General features: G+C 45.5%; 1 protein-coding gene across 1 annotated transcript in view; it reads left to right on the top strand.

Annotated features, from left to right (window-relative positions):
* The first annotated feature begins 6,947 nt into the window (after positions 1 to 6,947).
* Positions 6,948 to 18,895, top strand: part of CX3CL1 (C-X3-C motif chemokine ligand 1) — a 33,058-nt gene continuing 21,110 nt past the window's right edge. Inside the window, exon 1 of the mRNA XM_070953135.1 lies at positions 6,948 to 7,026. Within this exon, the coding sequence (XP_070809236.1) occupies positions 6,948 to 7,026 (79 nt within the window). The remainder of the gene's footprint in view (positions 7,027 to 18,895) is intronic.

The following is an 18,895-nucleotide window of genomic DNA, read 5'->3' as shown; positions in this document are numbered from 1 at the left end:
CAGGTAGGTAGAGTGTGTTATCTTCAGGTGAGTTCTTGTAGGAGGGGGAGGAGGAGGGGGATTCTGGAGTGTTGGGAGGTACATTCCCCACCCACCCACCAGGGATGGGTTCTACTTAACTTTACTACTGGTTCGCAATGGGAAGCTTTTGCGCATGCGCAGATCGCTGATGATGACATCTGGGGCGGTGGGCAGGGCCTCCCACTGGTTTTACTACTGGTTCTTGCGAACTGGTCCGAACCGGGGGCAACCCACCACTGCAACCCACACACCGACCCCGCAGTTCCTCAGCCATGCTTGTTCCAGGAGACTTTTTCCTTCTTTGCCTTTGCCCTTGGATTTGAGTTTTATTTTATTTACTGAATTCTTTCTAGGCTTGTCACAACTGCTCACCCCCACACCCACACACCCCATTCTTGAAACCACTCAAGAAGGAGGTTAACTTTTTATGTGGGAAACAGAAGGGGGTTTGTTTGTGCAAGCTTGATTAGCACGTTAAGCAAGAAAGCTAAATATTTAAGGTAAAGGGAGGGAGGGAGGGAGGGAAGGTGAGAAAGAGGAAGGGAAATAAGGCAGGAGGGCAGGGGAAAGGAAAGGAAAGAAGGAGAGGAGAGAGGGGAGGAGAGAGGAGGGGAGGAAAGAAAGAATGAAAGAGTGAAAGAAAGAAAGAAAGAGAAAGAAAGAAAGAAAGAAAGAAAGAAAGAAAGAAAGAAAGAGAAAGAAAGAAAGAAAGGAAAGAAAGGAAAAGAAGAGGAAGAGAGGAAGAAGAAAAAAGAAAAAGAAAGAAAGGAAAGAAAGAGGAAAAGAAGAGGAAGAAGAAAGAAAAAGAGAAAGAAAGAAGAAAGAAAGAAAGAAAGAAAGAAAGAGGAAAGAAAGGAAAAGAAGAGGAAGAGAGGAAGAAGAAAAAAGAAAAAGAAAGGAAGGAAGGAAAGAAAGGAAAAGAAGAGGAAGAAGAAAGAAAGAAAGAAAAAGAGAAAGAAAGAAAGAAAGAAAGAAAGAAAGAAAGAAAGAAAGAAAGAAAGAAAGAACGAACTTCAAATCTGTGGTCAAATTTTTCATTAGGTGCCCTCAGAAACTTCTGCCCTTTCGCAGATTCTGTGGAAGGGCTTGGCGTCTATTATACTCACCCTGTCATTTCCTTGTAGATTTATCAACTCACCTTTTCCTCAAAGCCAGAGTTGGTTAGCTGACAGTGCGGATACATTTTTCCCAGCCTTAACCTGAACTCCCCTATTATGATTGCACCATAATAAATTTTTTTAAAAAATCATGTTTCCTTGCCAGTAAAATAGTTTACATTATTCTTGGCTAGCAGTATGTATAGCCGGAGTAGGCGAAGGTATTTTTACTTGCTTCCTTGGAAATGTAAGGTGGGCCTTTGGACAATAAGCTGCTGAAAGGGTTTTGATTGACCGTCAAGGCTTCCCAAGGTCTTTAGATTTCTCAATCCAATTTTCATTAAGGTGAGATTGTCCCAAGAGACCTCATCGTATTCGCTGGAAATTCCGGGTAGGGAATTTTGCTTCAGTCGATATTTCTACCTGCAGCTGTGGGAATGTAAGCCTTTGAAGCTTGTAGAAGGAGATTATAACCTGATCCTTCTCTCCTCAGCCTGTAGCCAGGCCAGGCACTTCAGGATGGGATTTCAGCATGTACTTATCCTCAACTTTGTGAAATGTATGCAGATCCATTTGTCCCTTTCCTTGTTCTCAAGTTTTATATATAACCCTTGATCTTATTAGGGGAGTCAGCATGTATTTGGAAAAGTTTAGGCAAAGGAAGGAAGGGAAGGAGGGAGGGAGGAAGGAAAGAAAGAAAGAAAGAAGAAAGGGAGGGAGAGAAAGAAAAGGAAGGAGAGAGGAAAAAAAGAAAGAAAGAGGAAGAAAGAAAGGAAAGAAAGAGGGAGAGAGAGAAGGAGAGAGAAAGGAAGAAAGAAAAAGAAAGAAAGAAAGAGGGATAGAAAGAAAAGGAGGGAGAGAGAAAGGAAGGAAGGAAGAAGGAAAGAAAGAGGGAGGGAAGGAGAAAGAAAAAGAAAGAAAGGGAGAGAGAATGGAAGAAAGGAAGAAAGGAAGGAAAGGAAGGAAGAAAAGAAAAAAGGAAGGAAGGAAATAGAAAGGAAGGAATGAAGGAAAGAAAGAAAGAGGGAGAGAAAGAAAAGGAGGGAGATAGAAAGAAAGAAAGAAAAGGAGGGAGAAAGGAAGGAAGAAAGAAAGAGGGAGGGAAGGAGAAAGAAAAAGAAAGGGGGAGAATGGAAGAAAAGAAGAAAGGAAGGAAAAAGGAAGGAAGGAAGGAAGGAAGAAAGGAAGGAAGGAAGGAAAAAAAGAAAGAAAGAAAGAAAGAAAGAAAGCCCCCAAACTTTTCTGGAACGGAAGGCAAATTTAACAAAATGGATCCCACAATGAGCATGGTGAGTCCATGAGGCTTTGGCTGCCTCCTCTGGTTCCTAGTTTGTTTTCTACGTTACCCTGCCTAATCTTCATCTGGGCACAGAGGCATCTTAGTGTGGACACAAGTCCCTTCTCGGGACAAGGTCTCTTTCTGGAACCATCTCCCCTGAATACACAACAGGTCACAATTTTGATTGCTTCCAGCAAAGTGAAAAAGACTTGGCTCCTTTCCCGCTTGCTCATTTTAATTGTCCTTCAGCTTGTCCTTTCATATATTGGGTTACTTCTTAAGTGCCGAGTGCCAATCTTTGGCCCAGAATGGCATTCTTTGGGTGGCCTTAGAAATACTTGCACCATTTTTAACAAACAGAGCAAACAAGGAAACAAAAAAAAAAGCAGAGCCTTGGACTGCAAGACACTGGCCATTATTTTAATGCCCGGGGAAATCTAACTGCAACAGATAAAACATTCTTGTCAACAGCCAAGAGGGAGTTGGCATGGCTGGCTTTGCAAGATGCTAATTCCTTTTATTTGTAATTTTAATAAATCTGCATTTTGAAGAAAAATCCAGAGCAGGCAGGGCTGGGGATTGAATGATGTTGTGAGATGAAACTAGGTGCTAAGGCTTCCACATTTGATATTATCAGAGCCAGGTATTTTTTTTTCCAGGTATCTGTGGCACAAAAAAAAAAAAAAATGAATTTCAGTCCTGTGTAGAGAAGACTCCAAAGTGGAATAGCAGAAATAAAATGGGTATCTGTATAGGCAGCCCTTGACTTGCAACCATGTTCAAAGTTACAACGGTACTAAAAAAAAGGTGGCTTATTGCACTTATGACCATTGCATGGTCATATCATCAAAATTCATACACATGCAGCATTTTGGAGTCATATGATTCCATTTGCAACCTTCCCAGCTGGCTTCCTACAAACAGTCAATGGGGGAAGCTGGATCTGTTTAACAACTGCATGATTCACTTAACAACTGCAGTGAGATGCTGTACAACCGTGGCTCAAGGGGTCATAAAATGGGGCATGACTCGTTCAACAACCACCTTGCTTTAGCAACGAAATTTCTGATCCCTATTTTTTTTTCCCCTTTAATTTATATGCCGCCCTTCTCCAGAGACTCAGGGCGGCTTACAATGCGTTAAGCAATAGCCTTCATACTTTTGTATATTTATACAAAGTCAGCTTATTGCCCCCACAAACTGGGTCCTCATTTCACCTACCTTTGAAAGGATGGAAGGCTGAGTCAACCTTGAGCCTGGTAAGATTCGAACCTGCAGTAATTGCAGGCAGCAGATGTTAATAACAGTGCTTTAGTCCACTGTGCTACAGGCTCTTTTTGATCATACGTTGTGTACTTCCCATTTTTTTGTGCAAAGAATTTCTAATTCAGCCTCTGAATTCTCCTGTGGAAATCCTCAGGAACCTCAATGGAGTCCAGCTTTTTGCCACTCTGTGGACTTCCACTCAGCAGAATTCCTTGAGCCTGGGTGAGAATTTCAGAGCACTGAAACCCACCCATCTGGACAAATCTCTTTCTCTAGGATTGACAGACATGGTAAGAGAGACTGACAGCTTGATTTAAGGCAGGGACTGGTTTTCTTGCCTGTCACTTTGTTGATCGGCTGTCATTAACCTAAAATTGATGGCTCTTTTTTGCTCCTTTGTGTTTTAAGGAATTTCTCCTAAACACTCTGCATCGGTGATGAAACTTCACTTTTTGTTTCTTGGAATTAGGATGGATCAATGCGTTTGGAAAAAAAATGTGATCTGGACTTTATTAAACCATAAAGCCATCCTTTCATTCTTGGCTGCCCCGTGCCATGTTTCTACCATGAATTTCCCCATGAAATTATCCCCATCTCCCCTAGATGCTGGTAGATTGCTCTCATTTTCATTTTTAATTACAAATGCTTCTTTAATTCTCTTCTCTACCCAACTGGCTTGCTTGGAAAAAATTTTTTTTTTAAGTGTTTGGAGAAATCCTAACATACACAACTCTACAGAATTACCACCAAACAGGCTTTTCGCCTCGTTGAAGATGATGGATGAGTGGTGGACATCTAAATTTTTGCAAGAGGTTTTGTGAAAAAGGTCTTTCTTTGTTCTTGATTGCTATTTCTCGGATTCCAGAGGAAATCTGAATGGTTTGACGGCTGAACAGAAGCAGACTTGTTAAGAAAGGTGGGTCCTCTGTAACATGTTATTGCAAAACATTTAGCATATCTGATGTTGGTTTACAGTAAGAGCTTCCAGGAAGAAAGTTCCTTGTATTGTCAACTGATGGTTAAGGGCACCACTAGAGTAAACACCATGTTATTCTTAGGAGGAAAAAGTAGGAAAAAAAGATAAGAGGGTTATAAATGCAAATCTTTTGGATGTCGCTAATCTTCTTCTTGTGCCATATCCGTCATCGGATGTTGGCAATCATGTTGGCCATCCTATTTTTTATCAACAGCCGCATGAAAAAGGGCTGTTGAGTTTTGTCCAAACTGGTCCCTTAGGTTTTGAAGCCACTATGTTCTTCTTCTGCCTGGATCTCATTTGTCTTCAATCTTTCCCTGGAGAGGATTAAGTGAAGGATGGTGTATTTTTCTGGGTGTCACATCACATGTCCGAAATATTCTAACTTTCACTTTTTTAGGGTTTTGATGATTTCCCTTGACTTTCCCAGGTGGCTTATCACCTCATTTCTGATTTTGTCAACCCAGCTTATATGTAACAGCTGCCTAATGTCTCTAATAACATTTCAGAATGGAATAGGGGGATAGACAGGATTTCTGTCTATCAGAAATCCTGAGTCCAGATTAAGACTATTTTTAAGTTATGTTTAACAGACATAAGAACATAATTTCTGGAACTGATGCCTGAATGCTTCAGAAAGTCTTACTTTTTGCCTGCTGATAACCTGCTCCAATATTGAAAGAATCTAAAGCAAAAAAAAAAAAAAAAAAACCAACAACAGACTATCCAGGAAAAAGAAGGACTACGGGTGACATGATGGCAGCGTTCCAATATTTGAGGGGCTGCCACAAAGAGGAGGTCAACTGATTGTACATGTATACATCCGGACTGGACTGTGATGTCTCTTCTCTTCTCTTCTCTTCTCTTCTCTTCTCTTCTCTTCTCTTCTCTTCTCTTCTCTTCTCTTCTCTTCTCTTTCTCTTCTCTTCTCTCCTCTCCCCTCCCCTCCCCTCCCCTCCCCCTCCCCCTTCCATTCTCTCTTCTCTTCTCTTCTCTTCTCTTCTCTTCTCTTCTCTTCTCTTCTCTTCTCTTCTCTTCTCTTCTCTTCTCTTCTCTTCTCCTCTCCTCTCCTCCCCTCCCCTCCCCTCCCCTTCCATTCTCTATTCTCCTTTCTCTTCTCTTCTCTTCTCTTCTCTTCTCTTCTCTTCTCTTCTCTTCTCTCTTCTCTTCTCTTCTCCTCTCCTCTCCTCTCCTCTCCTCTCCTCTCCTCTCCTCTCATCTTCTCCTCTCCTCTCCTCTCCTCTCCTCTCCTCTCTCTATTCCATTCCATTCTCTATTCTCTATTCTCTATTCTCTATTCTCTCTCTTCTCTTCTCTTCTCTTCTCTTCTCTCCTCTCCTCTCCTCTCCTCTCCTCTCCCCTCCCCTCCCCTCCCCTTCCATTCTCTATTCTCCCCTCCCCTCCCCTCCCCTCCCCTCCCCTCCCCTCTCCTCTCCTCTCCTCTCTATTCCATTCTCCATTCTCCATTCTCCATTCTCTTCTCTTCTCTTCTCTTCTCTTCTCTTCTCTTCTCTTCTCTTCTCTTCTCTTCTCTTCTCTTCTCTTCTCTTCTCTTCTCTTCTCCTTCTCCTCTTCTCTTTCCTTCATAAGTTTCCATTCGTTGCTTCTTGTTCTGCCTTCAGCTGCTCTGAAGAAGAAGAGCAGAGAATAGATGGGGGCCAGTCAGAAGAGATCGGGAGGAATCAGCTGGGACTGATCGGGAGGAAATGGTGATTTTACAGTACCCTTCCCCTGCCACACCCACCAAGCCACACCCACAGAACCGGTAGTAAAAAAATTTTGGAACCCACCACTGCGCTGCACCATCCTAAATGCATGCCCAGTTGCCAAGCGGCTGACGTTTCAACACATGACTGTGGAAATAACAGAACAACAAGAGTCGGAGGGGACCTTGGAGGTCTTCTAGTCCAACCCCCTTCTTCAGCTCTGGAAAGAAATCAGCTTTGGGACACCGGTTGCAAAGTTTTCTCCGCCTTCCTTCCCGTCGCTCCGTATCCGTGCTCCGGCCACCCCGCCCTACCTGGAGTCGTTCCAACCTCCGCTTGGGATCCCTGGAAGGAGTGGGGTGAGGGGGGCGCTTGGGGGCCTGTCCCACACGCCTCCCCTTGACGTCAGCGCAGAAAACCCAGCCCGGAGCCGCGCGGAGTTTCCAACCTGCGCCGGTGCCAGCAAAGAGCAGCGGCTGAGCAAGCGGAGAGAGGCAGAATCCGAGCCAGAAGCCCGGGCGCCGCACCGGCTCAAGGCGACCGTGACCCGTCGGGGTGCCCTCGGGGTGCCCCGGGGACGCCCCGCTCTCGGCAGCGGGACCATGCCCGATGCGGCGCGGAGCCTGCTGGCGCTGCTGGCGCTGACGGTCGCTTGCGAGTGGCCCATCCCGGCGGTGGCAGGTGAGGCTGGATTTGGGGGTGGATGGGCATTGAGAGGGGGGGTGTCCCCCCCCAAACCAGCAGCCGTCGGGGAGAAGCCGTGGGAAGCGAAGCGCTGGAACTCAAACCCGGGTTAGCTCGGTTGTCTCCTCACACAACCTGCTGGACCCGGATAGGAACGGGGTTCACATGTGGCGTCGAACCAGAAAGGATTCCTAGTATGGGCTAGATTCGCGCAGCGGGTTTAAACTATCAATCCGAACTAGTCAGGGGTCGTGAGAATGCAGCCGATTTTTTTTTTAAATTTGATTTATATGCCGCCCTTCTCCGGAGACTCAGGGCGGCTTACAGTGCGTTAAGCAATAGCCTTCATACTTTTGTATATTTATACAAAGTCAGCTTATTGCCCCCACAATCCGGGTCCTCAATTTACCTACCTTAGAAAGGATGGAAGGCCGAGTCAACCTTGAGCCTGGCGAGATTCGAACCTGCAGTAATTGCAGGCAGCTGGTCTTAATAACAGGATGCTTTAGACCACTGTACTACCAAGGCTCTAGGTAGTAGGATTTGATGGCTTGGGTTAGTTTGGCAAGCAGCCAACTTGGAAGGCGGTCTAACCCAAGGGTCTCCAACCTTGGCAACTTTGAGACTTGTGGACTTTCAACTCCCAGAGTTCTGTTTTAAGTCCACAAATCTTCAAAGTTGCCAACATTGGAGACCCCTGGTCTAACCTGATGACTTTTTTTTTTTTAATACAGCACTGAAGGTAGGAACTGGCCAGGCAAGAGTAGATTAATCTCCCGTCTTCTCTTATGTGGACCTGCGCGTGTCCCCTGCGCACGGTCACTCATGCCCTCGTCCCGTCCCGTCTGGACTACTGTAATGCTCTCTACATGGGGCTCCCCTTGAAAAGCACTCTGAGGCTCCAACTGGTCCAGAATGCAGCCACGCGGGTGGTTATGGATGCGACTCGGGCGCACCCACGTAACACCCCTCCTGCGCGAGCTGCACTGGTTTACGGTGGTCTTTCAGGTGCGATTCAAGGTGTTGGTCACCACCTTTAAAGCGCTCCATGGCTTAGGACCGGGGTATATACGAGACCACCTTCTGCCATCAACAGCCTCCCACCGGCGAATATGCTCCCACAGAGAGGGGCTCCTCAGGGTGCCGTCGGCCAAACAATGCCAACTGGCGACACCCAGGGGGAGAGCCTTCTCTGTGGTGGCACCAGCCTTCTGGAAAGGGCTGCCCCTAGAGCTTCATCTTAGCTCCGACTTGTGTACTTTTCGCCGCGCCCTTAAGACCCTTTTGTTCCAGCAAGCTGGACTGGCCTAATACGAATTTTATAATGGGTGTATGTGTGTTTTAATTCCCGGGCCAAATTTTATATATATATATATATAAATATATATATATATATTTAATTTGATTTATATGCCGCCCTTCTCCGGAGACTCAGGGCGGCTTACAATGCGTTAAGCAATAGCCTTCATTCTTTTGTATATTTATACAAAGTCAGCTTATTGCCCCCACAAACCGGGTCCTCATTTTACCTACCTTAGAAAGGATGGAAGGCTGAGTCAACCTTGAGCCTGGTGAGATTCGATCTTACAGTAATTGCAGGCAGCTGGTGTTGATCACAATGCTATCAGTCTGCTGAGCCACCAGGCCCATTATTCGATTTTAATTGGTTTTAAATTTCATAAATCTATGTGTTTTAATATGGCTGTACACCGCCCTGAGTCCTTCGGGAGAAGGGCGGTATAGAAATCTAATAAACTTCAAACTTCAAACTTCAAAGCTTGTTGTTGTCCCCCAACAGAATAATTCCAGCTTCAATTTAAATTGTTTACCTACAGAGCATAAAAGTCAACCCATTAAGTTTCACTTTCTTTCACCACCTATTGCAACCTTTACTTTCCAAATTCTTCCTGGATTTCTCTGTTATTATTCACGTAATTAGGCCCACAGGCAGTAGGGAAAAGGAGAAGCCTCCGCTTTCTCTAAGATTGTGTTGAACGCTACACACTAGTAGTAGAGGCAGTTTGTGTCCTGGGGAAAGGCATCTGCTAGAAACTGGGAGGTGATGAGTTTTAGTCCTGCCTTAGGCACAAAGCCAGCTGGGTGACTTTGGGCCAGTCGCTCTGTCTCAGCCCTAAGGAAGGAGGCAATGGCAAGTCACGTCTGAGGAACTTTGCCAGGAAAACTGCCGGGACTTCTCTAGGCATTTGCCAGCGTTCACGATGGACTCAAAAGCCCCTCCCCCTAAAAAAGCCTCAATGACCCTTGTGGGCAAATGGAATAGATTAGATTAGAATTCTTTATTGGCCAAGTGTGATTGGACACACAAGGAATTTGTCTTCGGTGCATACACTCTCGGTGTACATAAAAGAAAAGATACATTCATCAAGAATCATAAAGTACAACACTTAATGATAGTCATAGGGAAACAGTCAATAGAAATCGTAAGGATACCAGCAACAAGGTTACAGTCATACAGTCATAAGTGGAAGGAGGTGGGTGATAGGAATGATGAGAAGACTAATAGCAATGCAGACTTAGTGAATAGTTTGACAGTGTTGAGGGAATTATTTGCTTAGCAGAGTGATGGCGTGGGGGAAAAACTGTCCTTGTGTCTAGTTGTTCTGGTGTGCAGTGCTCTATAGTGTCGTTTTGAGGGTAGGAGTTGAAACAGTTTATGTCCAGGATGCGAGGGGTCTGTAGATATATTCACAGCCCTCTTTTTGACTCGTGCAGTATACAGGTCCTCAAGGGAAAGCAGGTTGGTAGCCATGGTTTTTTCTGCAGTTCTAATTATCCTCTGAAGTCTGTCTTCAGCTCCTTTAATTGTGTATACAAACAACTTGGGTAGGCAGTGATGGGAAGAATCAAGAAGTTTCAGAGAATATCAGATGGATAATACGGTGCCTGGGATGGACCTCACATATAATAATTACATCTACTAGGGCATGGCTAGTCTAAGAGAAGGACCAGGGGAGACAGGAGAGCAGTCTTCCAATATTTAAGGGGCTGCTACAGAGAGGAGGGGGGGGTCAAGCTATTTTCCAAAGAACCCGAGGCCAGACAAGGAATAATGGATAGAAACTGACCAAGGAGAGATTCAACCTGGAAATAAGGAGAAATTTTCTGACAGTGAGAACAATCAACCCATGGAACAGAAGCTGCCTTCGGAAGTTGTGGGAGCTTCCTCACTGCAAGCTTTTAAGAAGAGACTGGACTGCCATCTGTCAGAAATGGTGTCGGGTCTTCTGCTTGGGCAGGGGGTTGGACTAGATGACCTCCAAGGTCCCTTCCAACTCTGTTAATCTGTTAGTTTTTGGAGAGACATGATCCAGCCAGAAGCAGCAGTTTTGTTACATAAAATAAAAAATGGCAGGCAGCCCCCTTTTCCTCTGACAGGCCAAATGAGCTGGGAGGATTGCTGAAGTTCTTAATGCAAATAGACAGAGAGAAAGAAAGAAAGAAAGAAAGAAAGAAAGAAAGAAAGAAAAGAAAGAGGGAGAGAAAGAAAGGAAGGAAGGAAGGAAAGAAAGAAAAAGAAAGAAAGGAAGGAAGGAAAGAAAGAGAAAGAAAGAAAGAAAGAAAGAAAGAAAGAAAGAAAGAAAGAAAGAAAGAAAGAAAGAAAGAAAGAAGAAAGAGCCTCTCAGTAAGTCAACTTCTCTGGGTGACATAATTCCTGGCTGTTTTCTTCACCGCCCAGCTGCATCTGCCACTTGGAGTATCGTATGGAAGCGCTGACCTAAGGCAAGGGGATGTTTCTCTTGCTTCCACTTTGCACATGTTCAGACGCTAGAATTGGGGTGTGAAGCAGGCAACACTCTGAATCGTGCCTTGCTTGGTTCTCCGATCACTTGATTCCAGATATTAGGACACTGTTTCTCAACTTTCCCAATTTAAGATGTGTAGACCGGGGAATTCTGGGAATTGAAATCCACGGCTCTTAAAGCAAGCTGGCTGAAGGAATTCCACATATTGCAAAGCAGGCTGGCTGGGGATTCTGGGAGGTGTAGTTCTATGCATCGAAAGCATGCTGGCTGGGGGATTCTGAGTACTGAAGACCACACAACTTCATCTTGCCAAAGCTTAAGAAATACGGGTAATCCCCGATTTACAATAGCTCTCTTAGTGACCATTTGAAGTGACAACGGGACAGAAAACAGTGGCTTGTGATCCTTTTTCACACTTACGACCATTGCAGCATCCCCAATGTCACGCGATTGGGACACTTGGCAAGCGATTCATGTTTATGATGGTTGCAGTGTCCACCACCCACTTTTGTGACCTTCTGATAAGCAAAGTCAACGGGGAAGCCAGATTCGCTTAACAACCATGTGACTAACGTAACACCTGCAGAGATTCGCTTAACAAGGGTGCCAAGAAAGGTCGTAAAACGGGGCAAAGCTCACTTGACAAATGTCTCGCTTAGCAATGGAAATTTTGGGCTCAATTGTGATCGTAAGTTGAGGACTACCTGTAACACCCTACGGCTGTGATGGCGAACCTATGGCACGCATGCCACAGGTGGCACGCAGAGCCGTATTGGTGGGCACGCGAGCTGAGCTCCGCCAGCTGATTTTCAGGCCTTCTGGACCCACCAGAAGTCAGGAAACACACTGTTTCTGGCCTCCGGAGGGTCTCCGGTAGGACCGGAAGGCCTGTTTTTTGCTCTAGAGTCTTTCTAGGAGCCTGGGGAGGACGAAAATGACTTTCCTCACCCCGCTGGAGGCCCTCTGGAGGCCGGAAACGGCCTGTTTCCTGACTTCCCATTCCACCAGAAGTCCGGTGGCCCACATGCCATCATGTGCCAAAAGTGGGGGGAGCATGGGGGGGTCATGTGCGTATGCGCAAGGGGTGGGGCACATAGAATTATGGGTGCGTGCATGCGTGCACACGACCCCCCCATGTTCTCCCTGCTTTTGGCACTCGATGGCAAAAAGGTTAGCCAACACTGCCCTAAGGCTACGCTGGCTGGAGAATTCTGGGAGTTGAAGTCCACAAGTCTTAAAGCTGCCAAGTTTGAAGACCTCTGCCCCAGGGAGTTGCTGTCACACCAATATCTGCACCCAAAACAGCCCAGCACCAGCCAATCTCAGAGCCTGGCAAGCCCCCCTTTGCTGCCCGCCTTTCTTATTGGGTGGGGAGAACTGAGACAACCTAGCTAGGTCTGAGCAGCTGGTCCCCCTGCCCTTTAATTTCCTTTCTGGACATATTTGTCATCCCAGAATACTTGGAGGAAACGAAGTGGCACCCTGCCCAGAGGCTGGCGCTGCCTGGAAATTCCCCCAAAGCAGAATCTTGTTGCTTCTTGTCACAAAATTTTGCCACTCCTGCTTTGTGGATTCACATCAGATAGCATCTGGGAGCAAATTGTTTCCTCTATCAGATGAATTTTCTTCTGGAAAACATGGAAGTGGGTTGCCCACTTTGATTTTTATTTTATTTTTTTCTGAGAAGGTTGTTTGAGATTCCTTTCCCCACTCTATGGACTAATCTGCAATCCTGTGATTTCCTAGTGGTCTCTCCTCTACGTACCAACTAGGCTTCACCCTGCTAAGCTTTTTTTTTTTTTTTTAATTTGATTTATATGCCACCCTTCTCCGGAGACTCAGGGCGGCTTACAATGCGTTAAGCAATAGCCTTCATTCTTTTGTATATTTATACAAAGTCAGCTTAATCCCCCCACAATCTGGGTCCTCATTTCACCTACCTTAGAAAGGATGGAAGGCTGAGTCAACCTTGAGCCTTGGCGAGATTCGAACCTGCAGTAATTGCAGGCAGCTGGTCTTAATAACCAGCTTAATAACAGGGTGCCTTAGACCACTGTACTACCAAGGCTCTTCTCACCTCTCTTCTCTTCCCTATTCTATTCTCTGTCCTCTCCTCTCCTAGGTTGGCAGAAGCCAGGACAAGTAACGGGAGCTCACCCCATTATGCGACGCTAGGGATTCAAACCGCTGAACTGCCGACCTTTCGATCGACAAGCTCAGCATCTTAGCCACTGAGCCACTGCGTCCCAAGCTTTTACTGGGATCCCCAAGTGGCTAAGCAGTGGTACCCTGCATTAGTGGGCTGCAATTGTCAGATTTGCTTGAAATATTGCGTGCCTTTAGAAGTAAACATTTCTTCCTTCTGCTGTTGCTGTGGCCCGATGCAAACAAAGCATCTGGATCCCTTCGTGGTTTGGTTGAAAGACCAACCAGAAGCCTCCTTTCTCCCTCAAATCTTGGCATCGATCCGCTTCCTGCTTGAGAAACCGCAGCCATGCCTCCTTCTGTTCTCAATTGGGCTGGTTTTAAACATGCAGAGCATGGCTGAGATTCTTTTCAAACATCGGCCCTTGATGTTGCAATGGGATGTGGAGTGGGACCCCTTCGGTGCAAAACCACACAACTCTGGAGGTGCAACAGGTTCATGTACACCGGACTGAAGGAAAAATAGAGTAATCTTTCCTTCTGTTAGCCAGGTGGGAGGACCTGGAACAGATGCAGGTAGCAGCAAAGGGGCTGGGGGCGAAACACACCTGTCCATATCCATACCTTTGCCTAAGCCAGGGATCAGCAACCTGCGGCTCTGGAGCCGCATGTGGCTCTTTCACCCCTCTGCTGTGGCTCCCTGTTTCTCAAAATATGCGTCACAACCGCCAATGTGTGACATCTGCTGGCACGCAATTTATTGAGCTTTTCAACCCCCGGTAGGCCAACCATGGATAAATCCAAGAAAAGAAAAGTTTCAGAAGAAAACAGAACGTTGAATTCAGCTACATATGCTAGTTTTGTGGCCGCTCAAGAAATACTCAGGCACGGGAAGGGTTTTGTGGCTCCCGGTGTTTTCTTTTCTGTGGGAAACGGGTCCAAAGGGCTCTTTGAGCGTTTAAGGTTGCAGACCCCTGGCCTAAGCAATGGCTCGGACAGGTGAGCATTTGACCTCAGGGCAGCCTTTCTGATCTTTCACACAGAATTACAGATAGTGCTCGATGTACGGCCATTAGTTTAGTGACCGTTCCAAGTTACAAAGGCACTGAAAAAAGTGACCTACGACCGTTTTTCACACTTACGACCATTGCACTTATAACCAAAGTTTGGATGCTTGGCAACTGGCATGTATTTAGGACTGTTGAACTATCCTGGGATCATTTGATCATTGTTGGTAATTCATTCATTCCAGGAAGGACCGGTTTCAGAAGGAGGAGGGAAAAATGTCCATCCCTCGTCTTCCCCTTCGACTATTTAGCTTCTCTTCTCCAAGTGTAACAAAACGTAAATGTAAGAGCTATTCACGTGTTGGCTTCCTTGGGCAGGAAATCCAGAACAGGGAAGGAGGAAAAAAAAAAAAAAGCAAAGCCCAGGAATGTTTCTTAGATGTTTAGCCAAGTTGCAGAGGTCTTCAAACTTGGCAGCTTTAAGACTTGTGGACTTCAACTCCCAGAATTCTTCAACTCCCAGAGAATTCTGGGAGTTGAAGTCCACAAGTCTTAAAGTTCCCAAGTTTGGGGACTCCTGGGCTAAGGGAACTGGTTTTCTAATGGAAGGGAATATCCGAAGCTCAGGGTTGAACTTCAGAATCCTTGGGGCTCTCTGAGTTTGATTGCTGGCTTGCAGATGTTTTGGGACCCGATGAGGCAACATCAGCCAGTGCTAGAAGGGACTGCGGGGGTGGGGCTGAGGGTTGGCTCTCTGTTTATAGGCATTTCTGCAGAAAGAATAGTGGGCGGAGGTTTGCCTGCATGCAAATTTCTCCCATTTCCATGCTTTCTGAAGCGTCTGATGCCCATGTGTGGCTCCAATAGAAGAGAATCTCTATGGCTCAGGGTTGGACTGTGGGGGACATTGGTGCTCTCAGCTGGGTGTTTTCTTGCACTTGTTTCATGACCCAACTAGGTAACTTCATCAGTGCCCAACTAGGTACCATCATCACCACTGATGATGTTACCTATGTCAACTTGCAAAAGCATTCATGATTTAATGAGGGCATCTGTCGCAACCTTCACAGCCTAGTTCAATAATGAGATGTCTACAAGAAAACCATCAAGCTCAGAGAACATCAAGGACCCACAGTCCTCCTCCTTCTTCTCCTTCTCCTTCTCCTTCTCCTTCTCCTTCTCCTTCTCCTTCTCCTTCTCCTTCTCCTTCTCCTCCTCCTCCTCCTCCTCCTCCTCCTCCTCTCCCCCAAACCCCACTCCCTTCTAGCACTGATTTTCTAGTAGGACAATGAGATGTCTGCAAGAAACCCACCAAACTCAGAGAGCACCAAGGACTCCTCATTTCAACCCTGAGTGATATCTATTCCCTTTTATTGACTTCCTCCATTCCTGTTGTAACTCCTGCATCGAAGTAGTGCAATATTCTAGCTATTTGCTACAGTGAGTTAAGCCCTGTAAATGTTTACTTGCTAACATCTGAATCTCACACGAACAAATGAAAGACTGTACGATCAAGTGGGCACACATGGTGTGATTGTGCAACAATGGGAATTTCACTGGAAGTCTAATGTTAATATTGTGCAGATGACGTACTAGAGAAAACGGGCACGAAGCGTTCTTTCATTAGATGATCGCACTGATTATTGTTGTTGAAATGGATCCCGAATATTCCAACGTTTGTGAGAAAGATAACAAAAGAAGTGGGAACTTCTGAAGAAAACCTAATCATACTTGCCTTCTGAGTAATAGTTTTTATGTGGTGAATTCCATCAGATGAGGAGAACCTGTTGATTACTGTGCTAGTAATCACATGTTTTAAACCAGGAGCATTTGCAGAATAAATCTGGTTTTCTAGATGACAACCACAACTGTGTGATTGCAAGTTTGTAGGCTTTGTTTGTACGAGTCATGCTATTGTATTTTTCTTCAACCAGGTATTTCGGATTGATTGGTCCTCATCAGTTAGCCACACCCTTACCATATATTCCCTCCCTGTAGAGGCTAAATATTTGCTTTCTTCACTTCAAACTTGGCAGTATTTGATTCACTGAACAACTGTGGCAAAGAAGTTCATAAAATGGGGCAAAATTCACTTAACATCTGTCTCACTTAACAACAAAAAATTTGGGCTTAATTGTGGTCGTTGGTTGAGGATTACCTATATAAACATTTCCCAAAAATTATCTTCCCTATTTTAAGGGCTGCCATAAAGTATTTACGCTAAACATGCTTTGACAATTCTTCTTTCTTACTTGAAATGCTTTTGTAGGGTAGTTACAAAAATATAATAGACGCACAGCGCAAATATGGGCTATCTGTATTTTAACGCAACCAAATAGCAGTGAAGTCTGCATGTTTCACCTGTGGGATTCCTTATCAGAGGACCTGCTGATAGCAGCCACTAGCTTAACTTTCAAAGAGGATTGGGTCCATTGATGATGAAGGACAAACCCTTGGAAGGCTATCAGTCTTGAAAACTGAATGTTATCTCTGAGTTGGGGGCAGCATGTCTCCAAAATCCTCCTTCCAGAGGAACAATGGCAGGGGAGAAAGAAAGAGGTCTCCATCTGCTTCTTGAGGGCACCTGACCAGAAGTTCTTTGGCCATCACATCCAACAGGTTTTGCTGCATCTATTTAAGGTACACTGGTATCCAACATTTTGCAGAGATGTGGTTATGAAGCTTGGCTGTTCTTCTGGATTCTTAACTTTTTTTTCCCTGTAATGGCTGAAAACAGCTGTCAAAAACCCAACCCAGTTGTTTTGCGATTGAATTGTTGGACTTCCTGCTGCTTGGACTTTGTAATTTGAATTGTCCTTGAGAATCTGTAAGGGTTTACCACAACCCAAACATCATAAAAATATGGACAAACCAAACAGCAAAGAAACTGAAAACATTTTCTCTTTCCTTCTACACTTATATATGCTTAGATTATCAAGGCCTGGCATTATTAGACTGGTGCAGTGAAGAGAATGAAGACTTATACTTTGGGGAACAAATTATATATATATGTATGTGTGAAGACAAACTGAAATTTGATGGGAATGATGAGACACTGGTTTGGTATGCATTTTAAGTTAGTGAATTCGAATTTTAAGATTTAAACTTTATGTTAGTGAATTCGAGGTACCTCGATTCAAAATATTTTGTGCTCTGAGGCACTGTTTGGGCTAATTGAAGGTTACAACCAGACAACCAGGAGAGTTTTAGTAATGTATAGATGATATATGATAGCTTTAGCTTTCTAAAAATATGTGTAACAGTATTAACAAAATAATATTGAGAGGCTACCACAAAGAAGGTGGGGGGGGGGGGAATCAACCTATTCTCCAAAGCACCAGAAGACAGGACAAGAAACAACAGATGGAAACTAATCAAGGAGAGAAGCAACCTGGAATTAAAGGAGAAAGTTCCTGAGAGTGAGGAGAATAAACTAGTGGAACAGCTGGCGTTCAGAAATCGTGGAGGCTTTTAAGAGGCTGGACAGCCATTTTTCTGGAATAGGGCAGTGATGGTTAACCTTTTTGCCATCGCGTGCCAGGAAGGGGGGGAGGCAGGGGAGGTTCGCATGCATGCGTACCCATAACTCTATGCGCCCCGCCCCGTGCATGCGCGCGCGACCCCATCTCCCTCCCCCCCCGCTCCTGGCACTTGATGGCCTGGTAGGTCCGTTTTTCTTTCTCACCTGGCTCCAGATCCACTATGCATCTGGGGAGGGCGAAAACAGTCTTCCCCACCCCCTTGGAGGCTCTCCGAGGCTTGAAACGGCCCGTTTCCCAACTTCCGGTTGGACAGGAAGTGACATTTTTGCTGTCCCCAGCCTCCAGAGATGCCTAGAGAGGCTCTGGAGGCTGGGGACAGCAAAAAATGTCACTTCCTGTCCAACCGGAAGTTGGGAAATGGGCCGTTTTGGGCCTCCGGAGGGCCTCTGAGTGGGTGGGGAAGGCTGTTTTCGCCCTCCCCAGATGCATAGAGAGGATCTGGAGCCAGGTGAGAAAGAAAAACGGTCCTTCCCCACCCCCCCAGGCCCTCCGGAGGCAGGAAACAGCCTGTTTCTCTACTTCTGGTGGGCCCAGAAGGCCCAAAAATCAGCTGGCCAGTGCGCACATGTGCACCAGAGCTGAGCTGGCGTGCCAGGCAACATGGCTCCATGTGCCACCTGTGTCACGCGTGCCATAGGTTCACCATCATGGGTATAGGGCATTCTGCTTGAGCAGGGGGTTGGACTAGAAGACCTCCAAGGAACCTTCCAACTCTCTTATTTTATGTATTTAAAATGAAACAAAGAAGGGAAGAAGAAAAACTGGTGAGAGTAACAGTTGGTAGCAGCCTCAAAAAAAATAAGTCACAGACAAAACAGTTCCAAAAAAGTTAATGATATTTTCTTGTAAGATTTCTTTTCTTGCTTCTTTGGAACAAAAAGGGAACAATTTTAATGCGGACTGATGACAAATGTTTACTTTTTGTCCAAAAGACATTTATTTGTGCATACTAGTGTGGCTTTGGGAGCTGGGTTATATAAGAGGAAAGTCAATATGTTAGGCTGTCTCTACCCTTCTTTTTTTCAAAGGGATGCAGTAGCTCAGTGGCTAAGACGCTGATCTTATCAATCAAAAGGTTGGAAGTTCAGCAGTTCAAATCCCTAGTGCTGGGTAACGGGGTGAGCTCCCATTACTCGTCCCAGCTTCTGCCAACCTAGCAGTTCGAAAGCACGTCAAAAATGCAAGTAGAAAAATAGGGACCACCTTTGGTGGGAAGGTCACAGCGTTTCGTGTGCCTTTGGCATTGAGTCATGCTGGCCACATGACCACGGAGACGTCTTCGGACAGCGCTGGCTCTTCGGCTTTGAAACGGAGATGAGCACTGCCCCCCTAGAATCAGGAATGATTAGCACATATGTGCGAGGGGAACCTTTATCTTTACCTTTACCCTTCTTTTATATCATCACCT

The sequence above is a fragment of the Pituophis catenifer genome, unplaced genomic scaffold (assembly GCF_029215685.1).
Source record: "Pituophis catenifer annectens isolate HBS135680 unplaced genomic scaffold, rPitCat1.0.hap2 SCAF_13, whole genome shotgun sequence".
In the NCBI taxonomy this organism is placed as follows: domain Eukaryota; kingdom Metazoa; phylum Chordata; class Lepidosauria; order Squamata; family Colubridae; genus Pituophis; species Pituophis catenifer.
The sequence above is the reverse complement of the archived record's forward strand: the minus strand, read 5'-3'. Positions and strand labels throughout refer to the sequence as shown.